Source organism: Astyanax mexicanus, chromosome 21, assembly GCF_023375975.1.
Source record: "Astyanax mexicanus isolate ESR-SI-001 chromosome 21, AstMex3_surface, whole genome shotgun sequence".
Lineage (NCBI taxonomy): Eukaryota > Metazoa > Chordata > Actinopteri > Characiformes > Acestrorhamphidae > Astyanax > Astyanax mexicanus.
Window position 1 is genome coordinate 9,929,603 of NC_064428.1, and position 21,100 is coordinate 9,950,702.

The 21,100-nt window shown below is 37.0% G+C and overlaps 2 protein-coding genes and 1 long non-coding RNA gene across 4 annotated transcripts in view; 1 reads left to right on the forward strand and 2 right to left on the reverse strand.

Annotated features, from left to right (window-relative positions):
* Positions 1-21,100, forward strand: part of LOC111188459 (uncharacterized) — a 268,277-nt gene that overhangs the window by 17,238 nt on the left and 229,939 nt on the right. The window contains exons 2-5 of the mRNA XM_049470050.1: positions 11,504-11,563; positions 12,988-13,338; positions 14,136-14,225; positions 18,029-18,194. Of these exons, the coding sequence (XP_049326007.1) occupies positions 11,506-11,563; positions 12,988-13,338; positions 14,136-14,225; positions 18,029-18,194 (665 nt within the window). The 5' untranslated portion in view covers positions 11,504-11,505. The remainder of the gene's footprint in view (positions 1-11,503; positions 11,564-12,987; positions 13,339-14,135; positions 14,226-18,028; positions 18,195-21,100) is intronic.
* On the reverse strand, positions 75-6,567 carry LOC111190387 (uncharacterized). Of its 2 annotated transcripts, XM_049470095.1 has the most exons (12): positions 6,295-6,567; positions 4,810-4,925; positions 3,487-3,792; positions 3,295-3,379; positions 3,015-3,082; positions 2,696-2,893; positions 2,526-2,612; positions 2,181-2,434; positions 1,936-2,061; positions 1,504-1,641; positions 1,020-1,134; positions 75-921 (listed from the first exon to the last, which is right to left on the reverse strand). In XM_049470095.1, exons 2-12 carry the CDS (start codon positions 4,865-4,867, stop codon positions 704-706), a joined length of 1,653 nt encoding a protein of 550 aa, XP_049326052.1. In that variant the 5' UTR covers positions 4,868-4,925; positions 6,295-6,567; the 3' UTR covers positions 75-703. The 2 variants fall into 2 exon arrangements, with proteins under 2 accessions (XP_049326052.1, XP_049326053.1); XM_049470096.1 differs by lacking the exon at positions 6,295-6,567 and having other exon boundaries at positions 4,810-5,109.
* On the reverse strand, positions 18,928-19,587 carry LOC125785917 (uncharacterized). The gene is made up of 3 exons (XR_007428206.1): positions 19,522-19,587; positions 19,369-19,419; positions 18,928-19,266 (listed from the first exon to the last, which is right to left on the reverse strand). It is a non-coding gene; the product is annotated as an uncharacterized LOC125785917 (long non-coding RNA).

Consider the following 21,100-nt stretch of genomic DNA (forward strand, 5'->3'; position numbering starts at 1 on the left):
TTTACCTGACATATTTTACCAATAACTTTCTGCAGTTGTGTAAGGTATATGGAATTCACACTGGTATGAATGTTCATTCAGGTTTATTGAAAAGTATTACATGTAAATGTAATTAAACATAAGTGGCTTTTTAGCAAACTTCGGACATATAAACTTCAAAGCCCATTGCTAGTTGTAGAGTAGATAAAACAATGTACGTTGAAAAATGAACCAGCTTATAAAATATTAAAACTGTGCTAAAATGTCAAGATATTTAAAACTGAACTTCCATTTCAGAAGTCTTGCAAATTCATCTTACACTAACAGCAATCTACTTTCAACACTTGTCCCTTTGAGGAGCTAAAACACTTTGCCAGCTATAGAGTGGGCTAACGTAAAACATTTAAAACTGATTGCAAATAGATCTTACACCAACAGCTACTTTCAACAAATGTCCCTTTGCTGAGCTTAAACACTGAGCCAGCTGAACATAAAACATTTAAAACTGAATCTACATTTCAGAAATTCTATATCTTTTAGTTTTAACAATGGACCCTTTGAACTTGGACAGGCTAACTGGGGAACATACAGTGCACCTACAACGAACACTTCTTCAGCTGTTTTTAAAACAGTGCTTTATGCTCTAGCTGTAAAAAGCAGCAGTTTTAACATTCACAGAAGGCAAACTGCCACATTCCTTAAAGAAGGAAAAGTATAATCTAACCTAAATGAGCCCAAACCCTGTGTGATGTGTACAAATGCATGCCAGCAAATCAATCCGAAAAGATTCAAAGTCCTTGTAATGTCCAGGGATCTTGAGCACCTCAAAGCAGGTAGAAGCTGTTGGAAGGTTTCCTTTAACAATTTTAAAGGTGAGCTCTCGGGGTAAAACCTCCCAACCTGTCCAGAATTTTAGCAGGTTCTTGACCTCAGCAGGTGATGCTGTAAATGCAGCATATTTTAATTCACTTAAATTAAACAATTCACAGAATTATAAATTAAGTAAATTAACAAATGTGGACATTTTTTTCAGAGATTACCAGTTTCAATGAACTGACGGAGGAATCCAGAGATGCAGCATTTGGTTGCTAGGGGATATTCAGAGTCCGAATCCTCTTCCTCTTGTCCAGGCCAGCAAATTGCCTGCAGAATTAACTAGACAGAAAACAAGGAATAATACACAAACATATATATGCACACTACTCACAAAAGTAGGGATATTTGGCTTTCAGTAATTTCATGATGAACCTACAGTACCTGCATGCTTTTACATAAATGCCCTGCTTTCATGAAATCACTGGAGCATTTTCCATAAATTTCACCAGAAAGCAAAATATCCCTAACTTTGAGTAGTGTATTTAATCCATCCAGTTCTATATGTTCCAGAGTTATTTTATTAACAGATCATACTTTGACACTTCACAAAACATTTGATGTAATTATTTAAGTAAAAAGGATTACAGGATATGACATGAATATGAATATAAACATCACAGTAAACACTTGACATATATTTGAACCAACCTCTGGGTTACACTCCATTGTTTCTCTTGGGAAAAGGAAAGGCACTGCATCTGGGCGTTGAAGCAAAAATGCCCAAATCGGGGTTTCCTTCAGGCCACGTCTTAATTGTTTGATTTGCCTTGATAGTCGTCCAATTACCTGTTAAAAAAAAAGATTTATATACAATTAAATGTATACAGCAAGAATAGTCACAATATTTACATTATTGATTGATTTATTACATTTAACTGCCTTTATATTCAAAGATCTGAATAGTCCTAATACATTGCTCTTTTAAAAGGATGTCATTGCATTATTGCATTGTCAATTTAAGAGTGTTAGTCAAATTCACAATAATACATGTTAAGCACAATTATTTCTGGGACAATATATTGTTAAAATGAGACAGTGAGACCCCAATTCATCTACATACATGTATGAGAGAAGTCTTACAGCATGGATGAGCATCTTTTCAAAAAGCCATCTCCTGTTGGTATTAGTAACACCGGGTAGATCCCAGGCATATGCCAAGACTTGCACTTGATTTATTTCTTGCTCCGAAAGTTCAGACTTCTCAAGCTTTAAGAAACAAAAAAAGAATGGGGCTTGACAATTACATAAAGGGTTTCATAAAGAAATGTTAACAGTATGTATACAATTAAATGATAAAACACTGAATCTATAAAGGGTTAACTTACAAGCTTGACTGTATCACGGATATCCAAGTCTGGACAGTCGTTTAGTTGTACAGTTGCAGTGTCAGGATTTCCTCCCAGTAGTACATGCACGAAAGCTGGACTTAAACCAGATAAGCATGGTCCTCCGTGTATGAAAGAGTGTCCCAGAATTCTCCCAGCAACAACAAAGAGATCACTGTCGACAAGAAAGGGGGAAGATGATGGCACCAAGTGGTCCGTTTCTCCCTCAAAGAGTTTGGTGACTCCAGCGTTTGCTGAAATAAAGAAATTAATGTCATTTTTGTGAAAGTGCACCTAAATGCAGTGTGTATAAATCTTTTCTTATTAATGATCTTAATTAATTACCGAGGTTTACAGAAAATCCAGACTTCAGTTTTTCAATAGAGTTTGAGAAAAAGAATCGTGTAACACCTTCACCAACTGCACAATCACCTGTGAGAACATTAATTTGTCATCATAACATGCAGTCCTTTACAAATCTATTGCTTAATATCACTTATGTAAATGTTCTGTACCTTCCAATATGCAGTGCAAAGGCCGAGCCCATTCCACATGAGGCTTCTTGTAGAAAGAGAGAAGAGCCCTATCTCGCTCTGCTGGAGTGCTTCTCATGTCCATGTGCATATTCAAAGGTGTCTCTGTTGCATGATTATGAAGTTGTCCCTCTCGAAACTGAGACATAGCCTTGGTGGGGTCTGGGACTGACTGCCAATCTGTGGTTTGAGAAATATGAATAAACCGTGAGAAACAAACAATCTATAAATCATAAGTAACAGAATTAAGACTTGTCAGATTAAATTTTGTAAATATTTGTAAAAAGCATGCAACACCAACCCTCCAGAGGTTTAAAACTACAGCTGGGCAAAGTTATGTCTGTAACTTCCAAACTTCTGTCAGGAGCACTATATTGATAAAAAAAAAAAAAATCATATCTTCAAAAAAAGTGACTGTACATGGGAAGGAAACCATTTTAATTGTGAAAAGAAAGTCAATGTATAAATTATTTATTCCATGTCATTTCGGGCAAAACTAATTCCACGCCAACATTGAGATGTTTAAATATTCAATGTGTTTGGCAACAGGTCATTTTAAATAATGAAAAATCAATATATACCTTTCACCGCATGAACTTGCATGAAGTTCAATGGCCTCGGAAGGGAAATGTTGCAAGCATATTGGACAGGTGTGATTAATAGGTGCTGAGAAAATGAAGGCATAGAATTAATTCACATTTTAACAACTAGGATTCGGTACTTATACAAGTAGTTTGAATGTATTTTTTTCTTGATTTACACAAAGTACTTACATTTGCTCCCTTTCTGCTCATTAATATCACAGCCTGATTCTTCTACACAGTCCTCCACAACTGTGACTTCACAAAATTGGACATGTTTAGCCAGGACTTGGAGTGGGTACATTGTTTTGCACTTCTGACATAAAGCTTTTGGCATGTTGCTGAATGATTCAGATGTAGGGGGTAGTGGTGTAGTGTCCAGCTCTTCTTGAAGTGGTGCTACATAAAGTGGACCTTTACTAGCTGATTTTAGAATTTTGCCAGTATAGCCACAATCTTCTGGCACCACGAGTAATAGCTTCCTGCTTCCCCATCCCCCTAAAGTAACATGAACAGAAAAAAGAGGGGTTTTCAATTGTGAACGCATCCTTCAGTTTGAAGAAAAAGGAGAATGGATCAGTTTGAAACCTTTTTTACGAGGTCCTGCCATACAAAGCTTCAAATCATCATACCAAGGAACATTCTCAATCTTTAAAAAATCTTTATGATACAAAGAACCATCTAATCATGCTAACATTATTTGATTTACAGGGATTTACAAACCACCACTGAAGAAATACCTTTTGTAAGTATTTACATAAAGAAACATAAAACAAATACCTGATGCTTTGTAAAGAAGCCAGCCACCGGTTACGGTCTTGAGCTTTGGATACAACAGGTTGAGTTGTTCACTTATCTGTATATATATTAAAACAAAACAAAACACATACATAAAATTGAACACATAGTAGTTCAAAGATGCCACAGAAATGCCACAATGAATGTAGCAACACCATTTGCCAAAAAAGCAGACCAGAACACCCATGCAAAACTTAAAACTGACAGTAAAAGTTCATCACATCGCCCTACCTCTTCATGCGTTGCATCTTCTTCAAGAGTAGCAGTCCTTCGTCCTAAACCAGCCTGTAAATGCTCCAACTGCTCTGAATCTTTTGGTGACTTTTCATACTGACTTGGCAAGAGATAAAATTGGACACTTATTTTCTTATTTTTTTTACATGGAACTGCCTCCTGGTTACTTCCTCCTAAAAAATGTCTCTTGGCCTTCCTTTTGCAGTAAAGTCCTGGAAAAGCCCTGAGAAGATAAAAAAAAAAATCCAAACTTAGGAGTATAGAGAGGTAAATAGTTAATTAAGTTCAGGTCAATAGTTCAGGTTAATACACAACCTTGTCATTTCTGTCTGAACTGTAGGTCTAGGGGCCTGCTGGTCTGGCCTTTGACCTCCCTGTTGCCTGGAAGTTTAACAATACAAACAGTTATTTAAACGGTTCACGAATAAGTTATGCAACAAACCAAATGTTTCACATTACATGCATTAAGCCTTAACACCGAACCTGCTATTATCCTGCCTGGAGCTTTGTTCAGCCATGACTGTAGTCCCAGGTCTCTCATGTGATGAAAGTAGAGATACTAGGTGTCTTGCAGAGCGCAAAACCTCAGCATGACTCCCCTATAAATAAAAAAATATATACCAGCAATTTAATAATCAACCCAGTACCAAATGTTCCTTTCATTTGCTTGCTCCTTAAATCAGTTATAATATTCTGTTGGAAATTAATTTAAAAAAATCATGAATAGAAAGAATCAAGGTTATAATCAGGGGGTCCTTTGAAAACATGCAAGGTTCTTTTATAGATACATTTTTATTTGTATTTATTTAATTACTATATGCTGGCCTATTGCCTACAAAATCATTTGTCCTCAGATAGCAGATAAATAATTTTAACTTTATTAAAAACATATTTGCACTACTGTTTATACAGGTTCTGTTTATACTTGCACTGTCATTCCATTTTAATCACTATTGCACTATTGTCTTCTGTCTCACGTATGTCTATGTGTGTCCCTGTTGTATTGTACATAGTGTCTCCCATTCTTTTTATTTATAATCTTATAATCTTTATAATCTTATTTTCTGTACTTGCTGTAATTTTTGGGGAGGAGAGTAATTTCAAGTCTCTCATGTACATATGCAGCATCAACAAAAAAAAAGAATCTACTCGACTTGACTTAATAGAATTGACGTGTCTACCACATGAAAGTACAAAAAAATAAAAAAGGTTTGCACAGTACCGTAATCCGGAGAGTCAGTCGGTTTAAATTATGTATAACATGTCCGAAACGGATCAAATATGGACGGACGAAAAACGCAAATATGGAAATTATGATTCAGAAATGTTAATAAACAAGGCATATTTCGCCCTAAATGTCTATTTTCTGAAAGGAAACACAGCTAAATCGGTGGATAACTGTGAACCAAAGATAATATGCCTTAAAATAGCATATTGGGTGTTTATGTTGATCTTATAATTATTCATAAACGCAGCCGGATATTAATTGACATTTTTCTGGCCCGCCGGAGGGCCAGGGCGTATTAATAGGTTAAGAAATTCATACATCTGGTGAAAAGTATAACATGCATAAAATAGAACTAGGTTTTATTACGTACATGAGTAAATAATAATCCACGGAAGTAACATAAAAACCCCATTAAATAGCTCATTTACCCACGGTGTATTTTTACCAAATTCCGCTTTTTACCCAGTCCCATCTAACCTAACCTAAGATAACCTAAGATAACCTAAATTAACCCAAGACGTTCTAATTAACCTAAGACGTTCTAACTTAGCATAACCTAGGTCTAACCTAACCTATTCCAACATAATACAATTTCGCGCTCTGAGCCACTTCCACCCAAACGATAAAAGAAAGAAATTGACCATCAAGTAATCAATGACCAAGCAACCAATCCAACAATAAACACTAGCTTTAAGAGTTTATACTAACAGGAGGAAGAGTAAATTAACCAGGTTACTTACAACTGGAATAGCAGTATCTCTGCTGTGATCTCCCGCCATTGTCTTCCATGCGCTTCTCCACCGACATTCACTGGGTAAGGAAGACGCTCCTCCCAGTGACCTCAGAGCTGTGTTGTGATTGGCCAGCTGTGAGTTCGATAAGCTCTGCGCTCGTTTGCTCATTCTGTGTACCCCGGATGTTTCCCTGAATTTATTCGACCTGAATTTTTATAACCTGAATTTTAATGACCTGAATTTTTACAACCTGAATTTTTACAACCTGAATTTTTAAAACCTGAATTTTTAAAACCTGAATTTTTAATCCCTGAATAATTTTTTCCCTATGGAATTATTTTTTACTTGAAATTGTTGTACCTGAATTATTTTTTTATCTGAAATTTGTGCTCTCTATCATTTTAAAACTGTTCTAAACTGAAATTTTTATATCTGAATTTTAAATATGTAAATATTTGAAGGTAAAAAATTCAAGAACATCAGATTTCACACTGTTTATTTTCAAGAATCATGTATTTTTTATTCAGGTTCTGGTGACACTGATTTAACTCCATAAGATATCATATAATCATATACATATCACATATCATATAAATGATGTTTATCCAGTAAATGGGAGAGAAGGAGCCGCTGTTTGGATCAGCTGTGTGAGATTCAGAGTGAGGGGCTCGGGGGATGGGGGGATGGAAGGGGTTGTAATTGGCTGAGCAATGCAGTTCAGCGCTGCCCAGCACTAGGCAAGATAAATGCTTTGTAGACAGACAGAACCAATCAAATACTCTGCAGGGAGTGAGTAAAGTGCAGGGGTACATATACTGAGTGAAACAGGTAAAGTCAATATTCAGGTGATTGTGGTCTAATTAGTCATGTGAGAGGGTAAATGAGTGATGTCAGTGTGTGGTGCATTCTGGGCAATGGAGTCCGGAGCTGGGAGATCGCTAATAGACACAGGAGGAATAGAAGTGCCTTCAGTATCAGGTGTGACAGTAACCAGTAGAGTCTCATCAGACCTGCAGTGTTGTCTGTGATTTAATCAGCTATAAATAAGCAGCTCAATCAGCTCATTTATGAAGCTAAACAAAAGATTTCAGACAATAAGATTTACTTCTCTGGACTGAACATCTACTAGAACCTGAGCTGTTCAGTCAGGACCACCCAGCAGCTGCTCATATAGTTAACATCTATATCCTGTAATACTACAGTATATTACCATATCCAGTTATTAATGGTGTGATGAAAAATGGAGGGCGTCACAGAACAGGCTGGTGCTGGTGTCTCATTTCTGTGGAACTCTCTCTCCGGGTTCAGAGGAGGTGGAGGAGTGAGAGCATCAGATTCTTATTTATTCAGAATCAGATCAGAGAACTGATATAAGCTGCTGATGGTGTGTTTGTTGTTTTTGGCAGCGTGCTCTCATTCCTTGGCTTTGTTTCATTTTCTGACTTCTAGGCTGTTTAAGAATCTAAAGTCACCTGATCACATGATTAATTATTGTGGATGATGGACAGTGGACAGATTAGCTGTTGTGACTTCATCTGTGCTGTTGTCTTTTTGTTTCTGGAAAACCTTGTTAAATTTTAGCATTTTATTTCCTTTTTTACATACCTTAAAATTTTAATTAATCTAAAAATAATATGTGAAAAATGTTAATTTAAAAATGTCTTAGTTGTCATAATGTGTTAAGGATTATGTTCATATTATAGGCTTAAAGACAATATTTTTCAGATTTTTTCAAATCAGAATTGAGCCACATTCATGTGTTTCACCCAGTGACTTTATAAAGCAGGACACCATGCTTCCATTCCTTTCTGTTCTACAAAAATGAAGCCAGTATTTCGGCCATGTTGTTAAAAAGAGCCAGTGCCTCCTTCTCAGATCAAACTACTGACCATACAGCACTGCAGATCAAACTACTGACCACACAGCACTGCAGATCAAACTACTGACCACCCAGCACTGCAGATCAAACTACTGACCATACAGCACTACAGATCAAATTACTGACCACACAGCACTGCAGATCAAACTACTGACCACCCAGCACTGCAGATCAAACTACTGACCACACATCACTACAGATCAAACTACTGACCACCCAGCACTACAGATCAAACTACTGACCACACAGCACTACAGATCAAACTACTGACCACACAGCACTACAGATCAAACTACTGACCACACAGCACTACAGATCAAACTACTGACCACCCAGCACTACAGATCAAACTACTGACCACACATCACTACAGATCAAACTACTGACCACACAGCACTGCAGATCAAACTACTGACCACACAGCACTACAGAGCAAACAACTGACCACACAGCACTACAGATGAAACTACTGACCACACAGCACTACAGACTGGAATACAATCAGTTTTTTACTGGAACCATAAAGAGATAAACGTTTTAGAAGCTGAACTGGAGCCAAAGAATTTGGACATTACACTGCAATCAGCATCAACACACACACACACACACACACACACACACAATAGTAATGTTGTGCCTGAGTTGTTGTCTTCATTTATTTTCGTTTTCAGTGAAACCCAGAACCAGTTCTTGTTATTTTCTAATGAAGATGCAGATATAGAGTCTCTCTCTCTCTCTCTCTCTCTCTCTCTCTCTCTCTCTCTCTCTCTCTCTCTCTCTCTCTCTCTCTCTCTCTCTCTCAGTGTCCTGAGTTACTCCTGTGTGTGGAATGTGGTTTGTTGGAATCTGAAAGCAGTTTCTGTAATGAAATGTAGATAAAGTTCAGATAAACTCTTTCAGTTCAAATCATGATCTAACCTGATCTCACAGTTTATCTGTTAACACAAACTCAACACCCCCACATACTCCCCCAACACAGGTGTGTAGAACTCCTAGTATTAATATGGTTGCTGCCGGTGTCTTGTAATGTAGTATGATAAATAAATGATAGAACAATAGAATAAATGTAATCTATGTTTATTCAAGTACATTATATAAGAACTCATTTAGGGTCTAAAAATAGTCTTTTGTAACTTAAAAACTTCTAAATGACTGACCTCAGATAGGTGACATTTCCATTTAGGGCAGTTCTTATGTTGAAATGGAGGAGCTGGAACAGGCTGTAAATCAAACTAGAAAAAACTCTTATCTCACACCATTAATATCAACACTTTAAAGTACAGTCAGTACAGTTTAAACACATATAACAGCTATGTTTCCTAGAGCTGTGTAGTAGTAAATCTAATAGCTTGATGCTGACTTTACATGGAGAAAGGCATTCACACAATAAATAAATATTATATTAGTGGCTAAACAGCCTTGGGTGTGTTACCAATGAAGATCTTAGCAATTTACAAACAACTTTAAGAACCACTATTTTCCCAGAAGCCTTCTTAGTATTTAAAGTCAAGAACAAGTGTAAAGTAGTTCTTTGATGATTCTGCACCGGAAAGACACCAGTCAAAAATTAAACCATGTTACAATGTCAATATTTTAGGCACATGCTATTTGCATCCAGGTGTAACAGTGTGTACTATTGCTAAAAAATCTATGGAAGCCAATGTAAAAAGCTTTGGTTCCAAGTTTTGTCAGGCGTTTTTGGTTTGTTGGTATATTCACTGCCAACACATGTAACTTAACACAACAATTAAACTTATATGCTTCACTAAACTTCCTCAGAAAAATGGTTAAAAAAGCACTAGCAAAAGTACATATAACCAGAATAACCAATAAAATACAACACTTTTAAGCAATTAAGTTAACATTAGATACAAGTTTCTTATCCACTGCAAACTTTCATTCAAGCAAACAAAACTAAAAGCATCAAATAAGCCATTTATTTAATTATCTAGCTAACGCTGGTGGTATAATAGCCAGGTAATTATAACTTAAAACAATACTTTAGTTTTCTTACAAATTAATGACAAAATTATAGCTATATTATCACAAACTGGAATTAACTTACCTCTAGGGTTGCAGCGGTAACCGGTTTCACAGTATACCATGGTATTAAAATGCACGGTTATCATACCGTGTGTGTTTGCTTATTACCGGTAAAACGCAAGTCAGCGGAGAAACTCCGCTTTTTTAATTAAGGGGCGAAAATAGCCTCCCTTTGTGGCAAATTCTACTTGTACCTGAATGCAAATAGTCACTCCCGAATTTTTATTAAAAAACAGGTGCATTAAACTCCCTAAGACTTGCCCCCCAATTTTAAATGTTCTGCTTCATTATTCCACATGGTGGCGCTATAATCAAATGAATATGATAAATCTGCCATGAAGAATATTGTATGTTAAATTCTGTAAAACTGACACCAGTAAATCCATAATTCCAGTTTTTTTTTATTATTTAGGAGTATTTTATCCTCTTCAGTATCACAGATCCCCTGAAGTGTCAGAATCAGAGTATCATGATATCATCATTATCATGAGCAGCATATCGTAATAATATCATATTATGAAATGCCTTGAGATTCCCAATCCTAATCTACACTATACTGCCACAAGTATTTGCTCACCTATCCAAATAATTGAACTCAAGTTCCAATCACTTTCATGGTCACATGTGTATAAAAGCAGTCGTGAAATGTCCCCACTACTAAATATTTCACATTCAACTGTCAGTGATATACACAATGGAAGCGACTGGGAACAACAGCAACTCCCTCTGTCAGTGTAAAACAGCACAGCGGGGTCAGCAGATGCTGAGGAGCACATTGGTATGAAAAAAGTTCGGGCAATCCTGATAATTTTCAAGATTTTCCTATATAAATCATTGGTTGTTCGGATCAGCAATTTCAGTTAAATATATCGTATAGCAGACGAGCACAGTGATATTTGAGAAGTGAAATTATTTTTAGTTTAAAGGATTTACAGATTGTGTGCAATAGTTCTTTAAACTAAATTAGGCAGGTGCATAAATTTAGCACTCCAACAGAAAAATGACATCAATATTTAATAGATCCTCCTTTTGCAGAAATAACAGCCTCTAAACTCTTCCTATTGCTTTCAATGTTAATTGTGGAAACTTCACAATAGACCTCAAGCAGCTTGGACTGTGTGTCTTTCTACTCTTCCTCCAGACTCTGCTCGCTTAATTTACAAATGAAATGCAGAATTTACTGTGTGTGTATAAAAGCATTCCCCTTACTGAAAACTGAAAGTACATTTATACAGATCTGGTGCATTCATTAAGTAAAATGAGAGGCTGAAGTCTGTGTAACCTGTCTTTCAGAGATGAAGATTCTCTGGGTGATGCTGCTGATTTTCTCTGGCCTAATGGAGACCCTGTCAGGTAGGTGTTTCCTGCTATAAATGTGTGTGAGTGAGTGTGTGTTTGTGTGTAGGTGTGTGTGTGTGAGAGAGAGAGAGAGAGAGAGAGGGAGAGAGAGAGAAAGAGCAACAGACAGAATGAGTCTACAGTGTGTGGTAGTTTGTTTAATTGGGGGGGTTGGTTTGAGGTGGGTGAAAGTTTGAAACATATTAAGGAACAGTAAATTACCTTAAAGCATTACAATATATACATATAGTGTATGCTACACCACACAATTGTAGAAGGATATAAAAATTGAAAGTAATCTGCATTTAATTTTAATTGTAATTAATGGGATTACTTTATTATCTCTCATTCCTCATTATTGATTAAAATGATAATCATTTATATATATATAGGACTGTTTATAGTGGGACTCACCACACCTGTGTTTCTTACTGTAGTATTTCTGATTTTTTTATCTTCTGCCAGCCTTTTGACTACGATTTTTTACGCAGTTGCATCCAAACTAGCTGTTGGTCCTTACAGGCCCTTAAAGCTCCCTAAAGTCCTTCACATTATACTCAGCACTACCACAATACATTACAGTATCACTGCTGTAGCAGGTTACACTTAAAAAATAAAAATGGAAAACTGAATTCGGGATTTAAAATGTTAAATATGGTTTGGCCCAGAGAAGATGACAGTGTTCAAGGATGGTGTTCATTTATAGCTTCTTCTCTGCATGATCCAGCTGTAGCCTGTATTAGTGGACTACAGCACAGTGAACTGTTTTCACAGACAGTGCAGATTTCTGGAAGTGTTTCTGAGTCCATGCTGTAATTTCCAGTACAGAATCAGTACAGCCGGTTTTTAATGCAGTGCTGAATGAGGGCCAAAAGATCACCAACATCCAATACTGACCGTCAGTCTTCTCCATATTCTCTGAATGTTTTAGTGATATTATGAACTGTAGATGGTGGAATGGACTAAACTTCATAATTTTACATTGAGGAATATTTTCTGAAATTATTCCTCAATTTAAAGAAACACTTTTGGTTGGTATTGTACATTCTTACATAAAAATCAGACCACTTCCAGCTTTCCACTGTATAACATTTATTTTCTGAAATTTATTTTACAAAATCCACATCTGGCCAGATATGGTTTGAGTAATCAGATTTAAATTTGATTACAGTGCACTTGGGGGTCTTTACATCTGGCCTTTCATGTGGACAAGTGAAATCTGAACATGATATAATCACCAAAATCACATGTTAATGTCAGATATAAACAGCCCTTAAGTTCTGGTTAACTGCTTCAGAGGACCAGCTATACTAATAGCCTTCTATAAGCAGAACTACCATTAAAAAATACTTAATCCAATACAAACTACAGAAGATGCAGCTGGTGCATAGTGATATAAACATGTTATTGCGTCATTACCTTATTGTTCTTTATTACAGAGCGCTTTAAGGTTGTGGGTCCAGCTGCTCCTCTTGTTGCTGAAGCTGGTGAAGATCTGATTTTGCCCTGTTCTCTCCAACCCAACATCAGTGCTGAGGATATGATGGTGGAGTGGTACAGACAGCATGAGACAGACACGCTAGTTCACCTGTATGTAGATCGTGAAGAGAAAAATCGAGAACAGATGGAGTCTTACAGAGGGAGAACAGCTCTGTTTAAAGAAGAACTGAAGAAAGGAAACGCCTCACTAAAACTCTCAACTCTCCAATCTTCTGACGATGGAGCTTACACGTGTTTTATTCGGGATGGGGATTCCTATGATGAAGTAACACTTTATGTAGAAGTTAAAGGTAAAATTAAATCACAATATCAGTTCATTATTACTAATGATGTATTAATTTTGAAATTGATTAAAACTATTTATAACCAAAGCAATGCTAGCACTTTAGATAGTATCTCATACGCCTTAGACAAGAAATCTGATATGAGTTTTGTAAGCGTTCTTTATGCAAGGTGTTACAGTGTAAGGTCGCGGTTTATAGAAAAACAACATTCTTTATTTATTAATTAAGTAAAACTGCTTTTTTAATTCTATGCAGTCATTTTTAAGCATGAATGCAGCAGGTACAAATTACCCAAATTAGATTTTCTTCCCAAACCCAGTGTTTAATTTAAACTGTGTACACAATCTTTTTAAAGTAATCATTCCAGTTCGTTGTAAAAAGGGCACATTATTCAGCCGTATTCTATGACCACATTCAACCATTTCATCAGAAATAGAGCGGTTGAGCCACGAGTATTTTAATATTGAAATAGAGAGATCAGTCCAAGTTTCTCTCTCTGTTACCTCATTATACAAGCATTGAAACCATTATTCACAGCTGTTGTGCATTTATTTTTAATTATGTTTATAGACAATTTTTATTCCATGAATTTCATATTATTTTTACCATATATTGAAGTTACTAAAATCGGAATAGAAAATGTCAGTCAAACGGGTTTTTTTTTTGTTTGTTTTTGGCGTTCACACTGACACATCATGTATGAAAACATTGGATTTGGGCCACTTTTACCTGCTGTATGAACGTAGCAGGACATCCCTTGGTGTCTGACGTGCTGTATATTTGTTTTCTAATTTATATTTCAGGAAAAGGTTTTCATGGTTGGAAGATTGCCATCATCTGCATTTCTGTTTCTGCTGTTATTTTAGCTGCCTTTACTGCGTACGTCTTAAAAGGTGAGTTTTTAAAAATAACTTTCGTTAAAATGGGGTTTAATTCTCTTAAAAATATGATTTCCGTATTTGGATCAGTGTCTGGAATCACAGGATATGAAATGTATTGCAGTTTCATGTTTGAGCACCATTTCAATGTGACCAATATAGGCCCGTCACAACATTTTCAGGACGAACAATGGCTTTTATCGACGTAGGCAAGAATGATCGTGGTTAAAAAAATTATCGTACGATAAGTCAATAACATAGTTATTATAACATAGTAAAATGTCTTTATAAGTGTAAAACAAGGTAAAAGACATGTCATAATAAGAGAGTACTTGTATCAATCTCTCTGCTTAATAATAATAATAATAATAATAATAATAATAATAATAATAATAATAATAATAATAATAATAAATTAATGTCTACAGCACTTTGAATTACGTTATGTATACGTTATGTATACATGAAGATGTATTGAAAAATCTAATTCCATTGTCTAACCACTTAATTTCAATTAATTTACATTAGCCAATGTAGGTGAAAATTAAGAATCCTATAAGGAAATGTCAGCCTGAACAAATGTTTTTAGATTTAAGATTTAAAGGCATGCATCAAGCTTTTAGTCCAGTATTTTCAGCAATGTTGTTCCATATATTTTAAGCTTTACATCAGCCTTAAAGTTTGCAGTTTGCAGTTGCAGCAAGGTATGGCGGACACATGCGCAAGTAGAAATGTAATAGAAAGTAAAGCCAAACACAAAATAAACCAGATATAAACAGATATGAAAGATACAAACATAAGGTGGAGTTATGAATATAACTTAATTCTGATCCACGCCCTTACTCCTCCCACTCTCTGCCCTATATAAACCCTCAGCTTCACGCTTTTCCAGCAAAGCTGCCCCGAACTCTTGCCCAAACCCTCTGAGTCCGTCCCCCTCCCCCCCTCTTTTCTTTTCCTTCTCTTTCCAGTCAAGGGTGTGGGGAAATACTAGCAAATTGGAGTTATGAATATAACTTAATTTTGGGAGTTTGATTCAGGCGTCTCGAACAACCTCGCACCCACCTCCTCCCATCTGTTCTTGTGGGGGGGGGGGGGGGGGGGGGGGTTGGGCTTCAGCTTCACGCTTTTCCAGCGAAGCTGCCCCGACCTTCTCCCTTATCTGTTTTTCCAAATGAGCTCCTTTAAAATAGAGTGAGAAACTCGCCTCATCAACCGCACTGGTGGTTTCATGCTTAAGCTGAATGATATTTCATTTTAATGGCTGTTTGAGGAGAAGGAAAAAGATGTTTTGTTATAATTCGATTATTTTAAAAACTAAATTAATTTTTTTTTATGTATTTGTTTAAAATAAAGCTTATTTACAGTGCCCTCCATAATTATTGGCACCCCTGGTTAAGATGTGTTCTTTAGCTTCTCATAAATTGAGTTTTGTTCAAAATAATATAGGACCACGATGGAAAAAAGAGTAAAATACAACCTTTAACTCAAGTGAATTTATTCAGTAGGAAAAAAATCCCACATTAAGAAATAATTATTTAACATCAAATCATGTGTGCCACAATTATTAGCACCCCTGATGTTAATACTTTGTACAACCCCCTTTTGCCAACAAAACAGCACCTAATCTTCTCCTGTAATGTTTCACAAGATGGGAGAATACAGAAAGAGGGATCTTTGACCATTCCTCTTTGCACATTCTCTCTAAATCATCCAACGACCTGGGTCCTCTCCTCTGCACTCTCCTCTTCAGCTCACCCCACAGGTTTTCAATGGGGTTGAGGTCTGGGGACTGAGATGGCCATGGGAGGAGCTTGATTCTGTGTGCGGTGAACCATTTCTGTGTAGATTTGGCCACATGTTTAGGGTCATTATCTTGCTGAAAGACCCAGTGACGACCCATCTTCAGCTTTCGGGCAGAAGCCACCAGATTTTGTTTTAAAATGTCCTGGTATTTTAGAGCATTCATGATGCCATGCACCCTAACAAGGTTCCCAGGGCCTTTAGAAGAGAAACAGGCCCACAGCATCACTGATCCCCCGCCGTATTTCACAGTGGGCATGAGGTGCTTTTCTGCATACTCAGCTCTTGTGTTACGCCAGACCCACTTAGAGCATTTGTTGCCAAAAAGCTCTATCTTTGTTTCATCTGACCAAAGCACACGGTCCCAGTTGAAGTCATAGTACCGCTTAGCAAACTCCAAACGTTTGCGTTTATGATTGTGAGTGAGAAATGGTATCTTCCGTGCATGCCTGCCAAACAGCTTGTTGGCATGTAGATAGCGCCTGATGGTTGTTTTGGAGACTTTGTGACCCCAAGAAGCTACCATTTGTTGCAATTCTGTAACAGTGAGCTTTGGAGAACTTTTTATTTCTCTTATCATCCTCCTCACTGTGCGTGGTGGCAAAATAAACTTGCGTCCTCGTCCAGGCTTGTTTACCATTGTTCCAGTTGTTTTAAACTTCTTAATAATTCCTCTGACAGTAGATATGGACAGGTGTAGGCGAGTAGCGATTTTCTTGTAGCCATTGCCTGACTTGTGAAGGTCAACACACATCTGCCTCACTTGAATGGTATGTTCCTTTGTCTTTCCCATGTTGAAGATAAATGGCCTCTGTGTCACGTCATATTTATACCCCAGGGAAACAGGAAGTTGTGAATTACTAATTAAATGTTCCTACATACTCTGATCAACTTCGTAAACTACTGTAGAAGTGACAGAAATACTTTTATTAAATTTATTTCCTAAGAATTGTTAGGGGTGCCAATAATTGTGGAACAGGTGATTTTATGAAGAATAATTATTTCTTAGTCAGGGATTTTATTTCCCCCTTAAAATTTACTTGAGTTAAAGGTTGGACTTTACTTTTTTTTCCCATCGTGGTCCTATATTATTTTGAACAAAACTCAATTTATGAGAAGCTAAAGAACACATCTTAACCAGGGGTGCCAATAATTATGGAGGGCACTGTATATCTAAAGAGAAGTACAGTCCTCTAATAATCCTGACTAAGCAGTAAATAAGATTCAGCAAATACCTTTATACAGTTTTAGTCCTGCCTTTTTTTGTTTCTCTAAAAAATATTTTATAAAAAAAAATTGTTAATTTTGTTTTATTTAGCTAGATTGTTTTGTTTCTGAAGAAAATAAGTTATTTTATTACACTGCAGTGCTGTGAATTGTGTTGTGAATATTTGAATCTATTATTGCTGAGCGATTTTCAGTTAATTAAAATGACTATTTTAATGCGATTTTCAAAATGGTGTAATCAAGATTATTTGGGGGTGAGTAAAGCTCGTTGTTTATTTACAGTAAGCTTAGATTTCTAATATTTTAATAAATTCCGCCCGACAGCATGGATTTTAGATCGTGCCCAAAAAACCCAACCTGATCGGCCGAGAATGTTTAAGAATATAAAACACTTTCTGAACAAACAATTTTTTCACTTGGTTATGCCATGGACGATAATGCTCTTAAATTATCGCAGTATGCGATAATATCGTTTATTGGCCCAAGGCTATTAGGCACAGAACAAATGCAGTATTGGTATGTTTGTTTGCTATGGAGAACCATTTCTAAAACGTTCTTTAGAGAACCGCCTACAACAACGAAGAAAACCTTTAAATCAGGCAAACCAAGCCATTTATACATTCAAACTATTTTTATGTCTATATAATGAAATATTTCTTTTACAAAAGAACCCTGGAAGAACCCATTGTTTAATGGTGTAGCTAATGAATATTTGTGAAAGAGTGAAGACCTGTTACTAAGTAACAGCAGTGTCTGATCATTGTTCTGCTGTCTGTCTCTGATTCCAGATAAATACTCAAAAAAGCAGCTCTCTCCTACACAGTGCTCAGTTATATCCTACATGCGTGTCCACTCCAAGAATCCCAAGAAAGAGCTGGACCTGAGGAAATTCAGCACATCAGAGGAAGGACACAGGAGACTCATCCCAGCTGTATCAAACTGCAGGAAGGCTCAGTGAGTGTTTATTATACCAATTATAGTGGTAAAATAATACTGTAGTGTGAGAAATAGGTCTACAACACTACTAAATACATTACCCATAATCCCACTGACAGAACAAAATACTGGAATTTATCTGCATAGTAACATTATTCTAACATAAACCATTAATTCATCTCCAGGCTAACACCCTCCATTCTATACTGCTGAGTTCGGCTGTTAGCTAGCATTGAGCACACAGCACCATCCATCTGTTATCAAACCCCAGAACCTACTAATCTAACCAACACAGCACCATCCATCTGTTATCAAATCCCAAAACCTACTAATCTAACCAGCACAGCACCATCCATCTGTTATCAAACACCAGAACCTACTAATCTAACCAGCACGGCACCATCCATCTGTTATCAAATCCCAAAACCTACTAATCTAACCAGTACAGCACCATCCATCTGTTATCAAACCCCAGAATCTACTAATTTAACCAACACAGCACCATCCATCTGTTATCAAATCCCAAAACCTACTAATTTAACCAGCACAGCGCCATCCATCTGTTATCAAACCCCAGAATCTACTAATTTAACCAACACAGCACCATCCATCTGTTATCAAACCCCAGAACCTACTATTCTAACCAACACAGCTCCATCCATCTGTTATCAAACCCCAGAACCTACTAATCTAACCAGCACAGCACCATCCATCTGTTATCAAACCCCAGAATCTACTAATTTAACCAACACAGCACCATCCATCTGTTATCAAACCCCAGAACCTTCTAATCTAACCAGCACAGCACCATCCATCTGTTATCATACCCCAGAACCTACTAATCTAACCAGCACAGCTCCATCCATCTGTTATCAAACACCAGAATCTACTAATCTAACCAGCACAGCACCATCCATCTGTTATCAAACCCCAGAACCTACTATTCTAACCAACACAGCTCCATCCATCTGTTATCAAACCCCAGAACCTACTAATCTAACCAGCACAGCACCATCCATCTGTTATCAAACCCCAGAATCTACTAATCTAACCAGCACAGCACCATCCATCTGTTATCAAACCCCAGAACCTACTTATCTAACCAGCACAGCGCCATCCATCTGTTATCAAACCCCAAAACCTACTAATCTAACCAGAACAGCACCATCCATCTGTTATCAAACCCCAGAACCTACTAATCTAACCAGCACAGCACCATCCATCTGTTATCAAACCCCAGAACCTACTAATCTAACCAACACAGCTCCATCCATCTGTTACCAAACACCAGAATCTACTAATCTAACCAGCACAGCACCATCCATCTGTTATCAAGCCCCAGAACCTACTAATCTAACCAGCACAGCACCATCCATCTGTTATCAAACACCAGAATCTACTAATCTAACCAGCACAGCACCATCCATCTGTTATCAAACACCAGAATCTACTAATCTAACCAGCACAGCACCATCCATCTGTTATCAAATACCAGAATCTACTAATCTAACCAGCACAGCACCATCCATCTGTTATCAAACACCAGAATCTACTTATCTAACCAGCACAGCGCCATCCATCTGTTATCAAACCCCAGAATCTACTAATTTAACCAGCACAGTGCGTGTTATCATCAGTCATTAATTCAGCTCGAAAGCATTTAGCATTGCCAATTAGCCTTTAACTGTGGCAAATCCTCGATTTTGGGCTTTATAATAAAAGTCCCTAGGTCATATCGTATTAATTAAAGGATAAATAGTAAAACAATAAAGAATTCATTTTCATTTTATTTGCATTATTTTATTTCAGTTGGACTTTACTAAGTGAACATTTGACCATCAAAACATGGTCAAATATTAAAAGTAATACTTTTAAAGGACCAATAAGGAATTTATTTTCAGTAGTAAATGATACATTTATCAGGATGTATTATCAGATTTTAAGGAAACATGCTGAGTTAAAGCACTGGCAGTTCTTGTCAGCAGGGCTTCAGCAGTACGTCCCTATTTGGACTGCGCAGTACTTTACTGGTATCTGTGTTTGTTTTGGCCTTTGACTCCGCCTGCTGCTCGTTCCCCAAGGTTAACTCCAACCCTGAGGTTGCCAGTATGTACACAGCAGCCAGCGAACAGTGTTACAGCAAGTAAGCTAGCAATCAGGGCTGCTTTAGCTTAACCTCAGCTGCTACACAGCCTAAAATCCCTCAGCATGTCTCAAAAAACTCAGTGACCAAAGAAGGAATTAAACAGGAGTAAATGTTGGCAGTGAGATTAAAAGGTGGAGAAAACTTTGAGCTTGAAAAAAGACTACAAGACCAACACTTTTCTCCATAACAGGTAAGCTAACTGGCTGGCTAATTCAGTCAGGTAATTTATCACCACCACTAGGTTATCTTACCAGGGATTGGAGTTTTAAATGAATAAAAAAAAATAGTGTTCACATTCATATCAGTGGTCTGTGTGCAGCTGGGATAACAAGGCAGGGGATATCTGAAAGAGATAGATACGTTTTCAGGGTTAGCTAAAATGATCATGCTACACAAGCTAACTGAACTGAATTCAGTCACAACAGAGGAGCAGGGGTGTCACATCTGATTACTACCTCGGCAGCGATCAGTATTAAAAATATATAGGCCAGAAACCCAAAGTTAGTCTCTATATTCACTCAGTTTAGCTGTAAATGTGATTATATATTGAGTGGTAAACAGTAATCATGGCCATTCCTAGCAACTATCTAGCTATTTAGCTGTTTATTTATCGCCTGTTGTGTAACATACAGTCAATATATCGCTATTTGCAGGTTTTAGAAGAGTTCAGAATGTCCGTATTTCTCGTCCTCTCGCTCGTCCTCCATTCTCTGCCTCTCATACCAGTCTTCACTGGCGTTGCTTGACAGCAGTGAGGGCAGGTCATAACTGATATCTA